The following is an 11,429-nucleotide window of genomic DNA, read 5'->3' as shown; positions in this document are numbered from 1 at the left end:
AAAAAAGATGTTCTGTTTGCTGCTTTAAAAAAGAAACACACACAAAGGTACAGGACGTGTTATGTGTTCACTTCCTTTTTTAATATCTTTGTGAGATTTCATGTTTAAAAAGGTCATGTGATCCAGAGCCATATATGGCTCTGATGTGATCCAGCCACTTCAAATCAATCATGAACCCGCACGGTCACGCGGTGACGTAAGCGTGTGCTTGGTTGGGGTTTTCTACACGGGAGCGAGCACGGCGCAGAGCCATGGTGACAGCTCCTCCGGCAGGATATTCATCTCATCTGCGGACGTTTCGATGCAGGATAACCTTCCGATAATCACACTGAAGATATTTTAACAAGATGTCATCCTCCAGCAAAGGCCATTTCTGAGACGAGGTAAAACTGTCATCTTGTTGAATGTCAGGTTATGTTGTGTTACTCTCACTTTCTGTTATGCTAGCGTCAGGTACCATTTACGTGCTAACTAGCATATCAGTTTTAAAGCTAACGATGGTACATATTGTTATCTGTAATATACGAGTGTTTTTCTGATTTTAATGGCAGACAATGTTGATGAAATGCTAGTGAAAAGCTTACTGGTTACAGTACAGCTAACGTCCAGATTCCTGGTCCAGATCAGTTTGAGATCAGCTAATTAAACGTTAGCTGCAGTGGTGTAAAGTATCTAAGTAAATTCACAAGCTACCAGCAGTATACAAAGTCATTCGAATAAGCTTTGATAAACTCATTAATGCATCGATAATTATAATCAAAACATATAATATATATGATAACAAAATGGGCCAATCTGCAGAATGACTACTTTTACTTTGGGTATATTTTGATGCTCATACTTTTATACTTTTACTTGAGTAATATTTGCAATACAGGACTGCAGTACACTCTGGTACTGGTACTTTTACTTAAGTACAACATATGATTACTTCACTACTTCCACCTCTTACTGTTTAAAGTGTAATGTATGTACACCTCAGGACATTGCTTAATCATATTGTTTGGAGATGATTGAAAGTCAAGTAATTTATCGGAGAACCGTTAAATAATCATGGTACAAACTTTATATTGCAGGTTTCCTCTGAGAAACGTTTAGACACTTCTCTTTGAACATTGTTCCTCTTCTCATTCAGACTTGGATTTGTTGCACCAGATGGAGTGGGATTCATCAGATGACGGTCTTGGAGGATCAATGGAGGCCCTCCCTTACTTATCTGAGTCTTCTCAGTCGATGCCCTCCACCACCAACATCTCAGAACATGAGTTCTCGTGCCACTGTTGCTACGACATCTTAGTGAACCCCACCACGTTGACGTGCGGCCATAACTTCTGCCGCCACTGTCTGGCTCTGTGGTGGGAGTCCTCTCACAAGAACGAGTGCCCAGAGTGCCGGGAGAAGTGGGCAGGCTTTCCTAAAATAAACATACTGCTGAGGTATGCTATTCACGGCCAGATCATATCATGCGATGAATGTTTGTCTTTCTGAGCACAGTACTCGCATGTCTCACATACAGTTTTTCCATTGCTGTATTCCAGAGCCCAAGGCCACGTCTTTAAAATGTCTGGCAGAAATTATATTCCTACAAATACAATTCCAGTTATTTATTTCTGCTTGAAAATTAACTGAATTAATTGACACTATAGTTGGAGGTTCATTTTCTTTCAGTAGGCTAATACTCAGCTCTAATAGAGAGTTTTGATATGATATAATACACCTTCCTGTCGCTACCCACAAAGTATTTTTAAGGTTTTATTGGCTGTTGTTAATCGAATGTTCTTATCTCTAGGGATGCAACTGACAAGCTGTTCACTGAGGTGGTTCAGCGGAGGAGAGCGGAGATCCAGGACAACCCCAAAATCTCCCGGAGCTTGCTGGCCTTTCAGAGGTAGTACTGTATAATCTAATCTTTGGTACAGTGTGTAAACCTAGTATACACGGAATGAGCACTCCACATAATTATTAGAGCCCTCTGGTAACATTGTCAGACTCACAATGGACGGTTTAAAACAAAAATGCTTAAAATGGATTCAGCAGAACGAGAAATATGGTTTTTATTCCACACTTTTCCTTCTCAATACCTAGTGCACACATTACCCATCATGCAACGTGAATGGAGATCCCTCTGAGGATTTTTTTGCCCTAGTGTCTTTTCAATCTGTTTACTTGTATTTAATACCTTTTCTACCTGGTCTGACAAATATATCTACATGTTTTTAGGTATGGTGACAACTTAGGTAGATCCAAGCCAAACCAGCACAAAGGAGCGGGCTTCTTCTTCTCTGGAGTCCTGACGGCACTCACGTGTGTGGCTGTAAGTACTTAACATCAGTAAAAAAAGTTTTTTGTGAACATTAAATGGTAACTGGCCCTAAACCAGTTTGCTGCCCTGCTGCATTCTTACCAGTGCCATTGACCTGTGCTTGACACTTTTACTTTCATCAGATTCATCGAGTTTTTAGGGTTTTCTATTGATTTATTGACATGGCACAATTATCCACAGGTTACCATGAAAAAGTAACCTTATTGAACACTTTCTTTTTTTTTACTGTAAACAATGTCATTTCGTTTTTTCTTTCTCCTTGGAAAATAGAAATGATGTAAAAAATGTAAATCTTTTTGGTTGTTTGACTTAAAAACCTGTGTGTTTAACAGTAAAAAGACATATATTGTTAAACAAGTTATATTATGAGCTTGATGATTGCCTAACATAACTTGATTGGTAATTAGATTCATACTCCTTAATATACAGTATGTATAAAAGACTACTTTGCAATGGTGCGCAAGAATCAATATTATTTATTATACATTATGTCCCTCTTCCTGCTTCATGATATTAGGAGAGTCTTGTAAACGTAACTATTATAATTATAGCGTTCAAAATTACACTTTTTTTTTAGGTTATTTATCTTAACTACAGTGGTGTGTATTATTTACAAGTTAGCACAGTATTGGATGCGGAGGTCGGTGCTTCATGTCATGTAGACAGACCATGTTTATTTTGTTCATGTGGCACTTTGGAGCAGCGTTACTGTGTGTCTGGCTACGTGGCAGTAATGTGTGTGTGTGTGTGTGTGTGTGTGTGTGTTGTGTGTGTGTGTGTGTGTGTGTGTGTGTGTGTGTGTGTGTGTGTGTGTGTGTGTGTGTGTGTGTGTGTGTGTGTGTGTGTGTGTGTGTGGTGTGTGTGTGTGTTGTGTGTGTGTGTGTGTGTGTGTGTGTGTGTGTGTGTGTGTGTGTGTGTGTGTGTGTGTGTGTGTGTGTGTGTGTGTGTGTGTGTTGTGTGTGTGTGTGTGTGTGTGTGTGTGTGTGTGTGTGTGTGTGTGTGTTGTGTTGTGTGTAGTGTGTGTGTGTGTGTGTGTGTGTGTTGTGTGTGTAGTGTGTGTGGTTGTGTGTGTGTGTGTGTGTGTTGTGTGTGTGTGTGTGTGTGTGTGTGTGTGTGTGTGTGTGTGTGTGTGTGTGTGTGTGTATATATTTTGGTGGAGGCAGCCTTGACCTGTGTGCAAATAATCTGTTTGTTTGGGATGATTTTGGCTTTTTGTTTTATTGGCTCACATGAACTGTACTGGAAATGATGTTCCTTAGAAACTGAGATTTGTACGGTTTATCTTTAATTATGATGTATGCTGATTTTACCAAAGGTGTCATCTTGCTGGGTAAAAGCACGAAAAAAAGTCCCGGTATGAAACTACCTGGTATAATCATTGATTTCAATAATTAAAACTAATTTTTTTTCTTCAAAGTTCTCGAGATACAAAAGCTGCAGCACATTGTGATACACAGGAGGTTTTTGGTTTTTAGGATTGTTTTATTTCTTCTTTGAAACGACACATGAGCGTTTTAAGCGCGCCCATTTCCATTGTTTTCATGGTTGTCGTATGCAAGACACTGCAAGGCAAGGCAAGTTTATTTATATAGCACTTCACTTCACTCACTGTAACTGGATCAAATAAGATAAACCTTTATTAATTAGTAGGAAGAATTCAGGTGTCAGAGCAGCGATAAGATGTACTGTAGAATAACCTTGCCATGTGAAATACATATTTTCTTAGCATCCAAACATAATAAATATAATAATAATAATAATGATTACTTGTATGTATAGAGCGCCTTTCATATACCCAAGGACGCTTTTACCCATAATGCTTTCTCGTGTGATAAACGGCATGTAAACTGTACCTTGTTTGTTAATGTGTGTGTGTTTGCAGGTGATGGTGCTGGTGTACCACTGGAGCAGCGGGGTGATGGAGCAGCAGGACATGTTGATCAGTAAACCCGTGTCTCACTGGACGCCGGAGGACGTGGTGTCCTGGCTGGAGCTCCTGGGGCCCTGGGCTCAGCTTTACAGAGAGCCCTTCCAGCAGGAGAGCGTCAACGGGAGGTAGAGAAATTACATTTTATTTCAGCAACATTTTTGTTTCTTTTCTAAGGCTGGCTTCACACTGTCCCGAAATTGACGCCAGATGGACACACGAAGATGGCCCCGAACTCGGTCAACAGCCAAGCAACAGCCGAAGCAAGTACGATGCCTACAGAAGGCCACCCGAACCACACAATCCGTCATGTTGTTTCCATAGCAACGACAACTTCCTGTCAACAGCGTAAACTCGCCTTCAAAATAAAAGCATCTAAATAAAACAGGAAGTTAACCTAAATTACATTTAAGACATACAACTGCAACGAAAGTAACAAAAACAATGTAATATCCTTTTCAGTTTCACAGAACACAAATTGTATTATAATACGATGGCTACACGACGGCATTGATTGATTGATTGATTGAAAAGTGTATTAACAGCTTGTATATTGGGTACAGTACAGCACAGCTCAAAACATACAATTGTTAAGGGGATGCAGACCAGAGAAAGACTTTCGTCTTGTTTACATCAGGGTCCCCCATTTCCAATTCATCATGTCATATAAGACATATTTGACATACAGATGGCTTATTTACAATTTACATACAGGTGGTTTTTTACATACAGATTGCTTATTTACAATTTTCATTTTAGATTTCGTTCTAATACATCCTAACCGGACATTTAAGACATACCAAGTCTACAGATATACAGTTAGTAACAGAGTCTAAAATGCGAGTATATACATAGATGGGGGGGGGGGGAAGCTGTCCATTGAACGACAGGTTGAGATTTGTACCATTACCGGGGCCAGTTTTGCAATGCTCTCCCCCGAAGGTGCTCTTTAAGAGAGGTTTTGAAGGTAAGTATAGTTTTACTTTCCTTTACAGTTGTGGGAAGAGCGTTCCACCTTGATGTGGTGCATTGCATTCACGTAGTCGTGTTGCCTTCCTAACACAATCGGGCAGCCTCTTGTTTCCTTCGTATTGTCTTTCTGAGGCGAAAAATGCCCGATGGCACCGATGATCACACGAAGTAAAGACGAAGATGACACGATTTGACAAGATGCCCTCACGATGGCCTTACGAAGGGCAAAATGGACAGACGAATTCAACACGAAAATGAACCTTCGACAATTTTTTGGCATGCCAAAGATTTTGCCACCGCTCACGAAGTTGCTGCCGGAGCCTGAGAAACTCCACCAGTGGTCATACGATGGCTTAAGATGCCCTCACGAATGGCCCGATGTTCTTACGATCAGAGCCGAATTTGAACATTTCCTTTCCATATCGTGTGTCCATCTGGTGTCAATTTCGGGACAGTGTGACCCGGGCTTAAACTATACACTGCAAAATAGAACTGATATGAGCTGTATTGATTCCGAATGTTTCGTCTTCTAAATGTAGTTCTTTGATGAGGTTGCAAAGGTCACCCTGCATTTGAGAGAAAAACATAATCTCATGTTGTGTGTCATTATGTTGTTTTCTCTGCTTTAGGTTGCTGTTGATGTTGGGGGATGAAGAATTGTTGAAGGCTCCTTACAGCATCGACAACCAGGCTCACCGCCGGGCTATTCTGGCTGAACTGGACAGAGTGAAAACCCTTGGAGTCAAACCTCCACAGAACCTCTGGGAATACAAGGTAAACAGTCTGGTCTGCTAGTAGTTCTGATGAACTAAGTACAGATCGCGTTCACACCGGAATGAGTTCCTGGGGGAGGATTAGGCAAATGAAGCCGCTAACGTCACTTCTTCTTCTTCTGCTTTGAGTTTACTGGCAGACCGCAAAGAACTTCACGTCGTATACTGCCACCCGAAGTCCCCGGCCGGAAGTCCCCGGTGTTGGGGACTGGCTTCAGTAGAAGCTGCTGGGAGTCCCAGCAGCTTCTACTGAAGCCTTCCGAGTAAATCGCCAGGACGCCGACACCTCCTCATCTCCACCGCTCCCATATTTTCTTTTGTGTTGCCATAAGTTAGTCTCTCTCCGTTGGTGCGCTGGGCTAATGCTAATAATGCTAATGCCAGCAAATACAATGGCGGCTTCACAAAAGTTTTACGGGGGCGTGGTTTGCAATCCGCCCAGCCAATCAGAAATGGGAACCTTTTCCTCCCCAGGAAAGTACCACCTCTCTAGCAGGGACTAAAAAGGGGGGGAAAAGGTTCTCATTAACTAAGTTCTAGTTCCGAATTGTTTTGGTGTGAACGCAACATTTCAAGAACTATCGGAACTATACTGGGAAAAGTACTCCTGTGTGAAACCTATTGAAGAGTTCACTGAATCTCCAGATAGTATTTGTCATATTTCTCACACAAATGACTGTCCTCTTACTCTATATACCTGTTCTTCTCTTACGTTCTGCCAGGTTACTAATGCGGGGAAGTCGCTATTCTTGCTGTACGCGCTGAAGCGCTCCCCCCGCCTCACACTCTTCTATTTGTATTTATTCGACTACTCGGAAACCTTCCTGCCCTTCCTGCACACCTGCTGTCCGGCCATCACAAACATCGGACAGTCAGTGGAGAGCAGCTTCCTCAACACACAGGTGACACTTTGCAAACTTGGTGTATCCTTCTCTTAGGTCCTCTTCAAAGTTGGGGTTTCAGGTCATCTTTCCCCATGATCACACACTGAAATAAAAAATAAGAATATTTTGGAAATGTTAAATAGGCACTACTCAATGATGTGTTGTAACCTTATTCCGACAAAAATATCACATCAACGACTATCTTGATTTAACATCTGATTGTCCACTTACATGTAAATATAATGTACTTCATTGAGGTAACTAGATTTAGATAAATAGATAGATAGATAGATAGATAGATGGATAGATAGATAGATAGATACTTTATTGATCCCAATTTGGGAAATGTTTGCATTGCAGCAGCATAAAACACAAGGCAATGTACATAAGAGAAATTAAGACACAACAAATAAACATTCCAAAAATATTTCAGAAATATAAGTAAAATAGCATTACAAATAAAAAAAAATACAAATTTCCAGTAACAAATATAATGCAGGATATTTAATTACTGTACAATTTATTTCTACTCGTATATTTAACATTCATACCAGTTTAATTGTTTCATATGATGTTTCTGTGTTTGTCAGATGGAGCCCAGCTGGCGGCAGTGGGGAGAGTTTCTTGTGAAGTACCTCCTGCTCCCGTACCAGCTGATAGCAGAGTTTGCCTGGGACTGGTTGGCCGTGCACTACTGGACGTCTCGCTTCATCATCGTGAACGCCATGCTGCTGTCTGTGCTGGAGGGCTGCGCACTGTGGAGACTCTGGGCGAGAGCCAGCATCAGGTAAACACTTGGCAGGGGGTTTTATGTTCTGTCTTTTTATGTTTTTAAATACATTTTAAGTCGCCTCTTGTGTGTAAGGACACTTGGAAAAAGAGTAGATTACGTCCTGGTTACATACAGGGTGAAAAGAAGTGCTGCAGTATGAGAAAAATAAAACATGTTTTGAACATTAAAGCATGTAAACATGTCACAGTAGAAGCACAAAATACAACCTGAAAATAAGCATACTCTGTTCTCTTAAAGCTACAAATGAAGTTATAGTTTCGGAGGTGGAGAAGACTTTATTCACTAACTTCTATGGTCCTCTCTCCTTAGGGCTATGCCACGCAAGATGTGGAACCACTTGTGGAAGATGCTCTCTCAGGGGTTTGCCTTCGCCCTCCTGTGGCCTTTTTTCCCTCAGTTTGTGTGCAACTGCCTCTTCTACTGGGCTCTGTACTTTAGTCCCATCATTAATATAGACCTGGTGGTGCAGCAGCTAATGCACCCAGAAACGCAGGCTCTGTAACAAACTGCATGCTGACAGTGCTCCATTAATACCATACAGTTCACAGCAAATATCAAGAGTTGCTGAAGAGGAGAGGGCGTTTATTTTCAGCAGTATACTCACATGAGACTGGCTTACTCGCTGTTGGCAAGGAAGTTTTCTGGCTTCCAAGGCTTGACTCTGCTGGATGGCTGCCATGTGGAACAAGAGAGGCTTTTGTACAAGAAACAAAACCAACAAGATGAGAATCGCTGAAATATCTGTGATGTTATTGATTACTGCAGTGATTTCTCTCTGCGTGCACAGTGCATTCACAAACCACATTGCCTCGATCGTCGAGAGGGCAGTTAAGAAATTGCCTGGCCTCTTAAGTAATTTTCTGAACGCTTTGTAGCACAGAGAGGGCTGTAGTCCGATGAGAGGAGAGCTTTTTTGATGCATATGCTGCCTGAAGGTGGACTAAAACATCAGTAAATACATTTTTGTCTGGCTTCTTTTATTAAATGTAATCCAAAACAAATTAAAATAAAAAACTGCTGGCTCAAAATAATTTTAAAAAAAGTTTGAATTAAGCAGTGTTATACGTGTACTGTATAGAAATCCTTATTTGGCATGAATTTAAATCATTGTAGTGCAGTCCTGGCTTTATATGCAGTCCTAGTGCCACAGAGCTCTCGGGAAATTCCCCATGCGAGGTTTGGTGATATGGTTGTGAAATGTGTCAAATGTTGAGGCTTGTAGTTCTGCAGCCTGACGGAAACCTCAGGCTTTACAGTTGATGTGAAGAAAAACAAAAATGGCGTCTTTATGAACAAATGTTCAACAACGAAGCGCGATTCAGGAAGTCAAGATGCCCATTTCACTTTGCCACAGTGACGCGTCCTGAAACCCGGAAGTAAGTTAGCATTTTACCACTTCCGGTTCCTTCGACAAAAACCAATGCAATTTCTCCATAGGATTTTGGAAAATAATCGATAGATTTATGATCGATAGATTTATGATTAGAAAATGATAAAAGTAGGGTAGACATGTGGATGTTATCCGGCTGAACAAAACGTGATCTGTCTGTTCAATGTGTGTCAACCACAGACCTTATTTCCAGCTATTTTCCAAAATCCTATGGAGACATTGCATTGCTGTTTGTCGAAGGAACCGGAAAGAGTTTACTTCCGGGTTTTAGGACGCGTGACTGTGGCACTCTATTCATGTGTCATTTAGCATTGAAATAAAACATATGGTCTTAAAAAAATGAAGATGCTTATCAAGATATGTTCTAATTCCTATGATTTTAAGTAGAAACTGTTCGGAGCAGATTGTACTTGCTGACAAATATTGTGTTGCACATTCCTTTTTTATTGTTCAGAAACCTTTTGTTTGCAGTATACATTTCCATGTGACGGGTAGGTAGAGCTAATCAAATACTTTTATTTTTTTTATTACATTGTTTGTTTGCACTTAAGAGTTATACACTGTGATTCTGTTCTTTAATGTTCTATAATGACAACAAATAAAGATTTTTAAATAATGCTATCGGGTTGTGTGGATTATTTTCTCGTGAAATGGTCATTTCCGTCATTTAAACACAAGATAAAAATGTTTATAAGGACAATATCAACAAGGCTCTGGAGATGCTATGTGAACTATTTAAAATGTATAATATTAAACAAATGCCTTTCTTCTCAAATTCTAGTAGCTGTCCACACAGTTTCATAATTCCCAGAAGGGTAGTTTACGTCACATGCAAGGTAAATCAAATGATTTGATGCCTAAAATGCTAATTTAGCTTTTAATCATGTACATGTTATTTGTTTCTACGGAAGAGGATTAGGGCCACATAAAAAAATGTTTTGTGAGGAAGCTGAGAAAAAAGTCAGAATTCTGACTTTAATCTCAGAATTCTGACTTTTTTTCTCAGAACAAAAAAACATTTTTTTTTTTGGGAGAAAAAAAGTCAGAATTCTGACTTTAATCTCAGAATTCTGACTTTAATCTCAGAATTCTGAGATTAAAGTCAGAATTCTGACTTTAATCTCAGAATTCTGACTTTAATCTCAGAATTCTGACTTTAATCTCAGAATTCTGACTTTTTTCTCAGAACAAAAAAAACCATTTTATTTGGGAGAAAAAAGTCAGAAATACCGGTAACTGTAGAACCAGCTTCACTGCGATTTACACATTGCAGATGGTTGTAAAATGACTTATTATGGTTTCCTCTTGGACCCCTCTGGCGCGCAGAAATGCACTCACGTCCTCCATTGTTGCCTACTGCAATGTGTAAATCGCAGTGAAGCTGGTTCTACAGTTACCGGTATTTCTGACTTTTTTCTCCCAAATAAAATGTTTTTTTTTGTTCTGAGAAAAAAGTCAGAATTCTGAGATTAAAGTCAGAATTCTGAGATTAAAGTCAGAATTCTGAGATTAAAGTCAGAATTCTGAGATTAAAGTCAGAATTCTGAGATTAAAGTCAGAATTCTGAGATTAAAGTCAGAATTCTGAGATTAAAGTCAGAATTCTGACTTTTTTCTCCCAAAAAAAAAAATGTTTTTTTGTTCTTAGAAAAAAAGTCAGAATTCTGACTTTAATCTCAGAATTCTGACTTTTTTCTCAGAACAAAAAATAATAATATTTTTTTCAAATCCTCACAAAAAAATGTTTTATGTGGCCCTAATCCTCTTCCGTATGTTTCCTATAGGCCGCCAATTTATATATATTTACCAGGCATTGTTGGAGAGAGCCTTAGATCCAAGATTGTCATTGCCAATGAAGGTGTCACTGTAGTCATTTTTAATAAATGTAATAAAAAATAATGAATCATAACTTTAATCTTATTTAAAACGATTTGATTGATTGAGAACTTTACAACGTCCGCCCTCTAGTGTTCGACCGTGGTCGTTTTGCAACGGCTGTAGTTACAACAATAGGGACTGTCTGGAAACAGCAGGGAGAGCCTCGATACGCAAAAAATAAATACAAATATAGTTATATTGCAGTTTTTAAAACATGATACATTTTTACAACTTTATTTCGCATTCCATCAAAGTACCCTATTTTATTTCACCCACTTCTCCTTGATTTTTAAATGCACCGTTTGCTTTAAACGACCGCCCTCTAGTGTTCGACCATCGTCATGGCAGCAACGGCTGTCACTACAACAACGTAGGGACTGTCTCAAAACAGCAAGAAAGACTCAACACGAAAAAACTATTAAAAACACAATATATGTCCAAATATTAAAGCATTATAATTATATAAACCCGTTCATTTCTCATTCAACCA

The 11,429-nt window shown here is 39.6% G+C and overlaps 1 protein-coding gene across 1 annotated transcript; it reads left to right on the top strand.

Annotated features, from left to right (window-relative positions):
• Nucleotides 1-215: 215 nt before the first annotated feature.
• Nucleotides 216-9,680, top strand: LOC117533120 (bifunctional apoptosis regulator-like). The gene is made up of 9 exons (XM_034196759.1): nt 216-383; nt 1,136-1,436; nt 1,790-1,888; nt 2,221-2,314; nt 4,206-4,378; nt 5,852-5,996; nt 6,718-6,897; nt 7,470-7,666; nt 7,982-9,680. Exons 2-9 carry the CDS (start codon nt 1,156-1,158, stop codon nt 8,172-8,174), a joined length of 1,362 nt encoding a protein of 453 aa, XP_034052650.1. The 5' UTR covers nt 216-383; nt 1,136-1,155; the 3' UTR covers nt 8,175-9,680.
• Nucleotides 9,681-11,429: the final 1,749 nt, after the last annotated feature.

Source organism: Gymnodraco acuticeps, unplaced genomic scaffold (genome assembly GCF_902827175.1).
Source record: "Gymnodraco acuticeps unplaced genomic scaffold, fGymAcu1.1, whole genome shotgun sequence".
NCBI classification, from domain to species: Eukaryota; Metazoa; Chordata; class Actinopteri; order Perciformes; family Bathydraconidae; genus Gymnodraco; species Gymnodraco acuticeps.
Note: the sequence above shows the minus strand (reverse complement) of the source record. Positions and strands in the feature narration are given on the sequence as shown.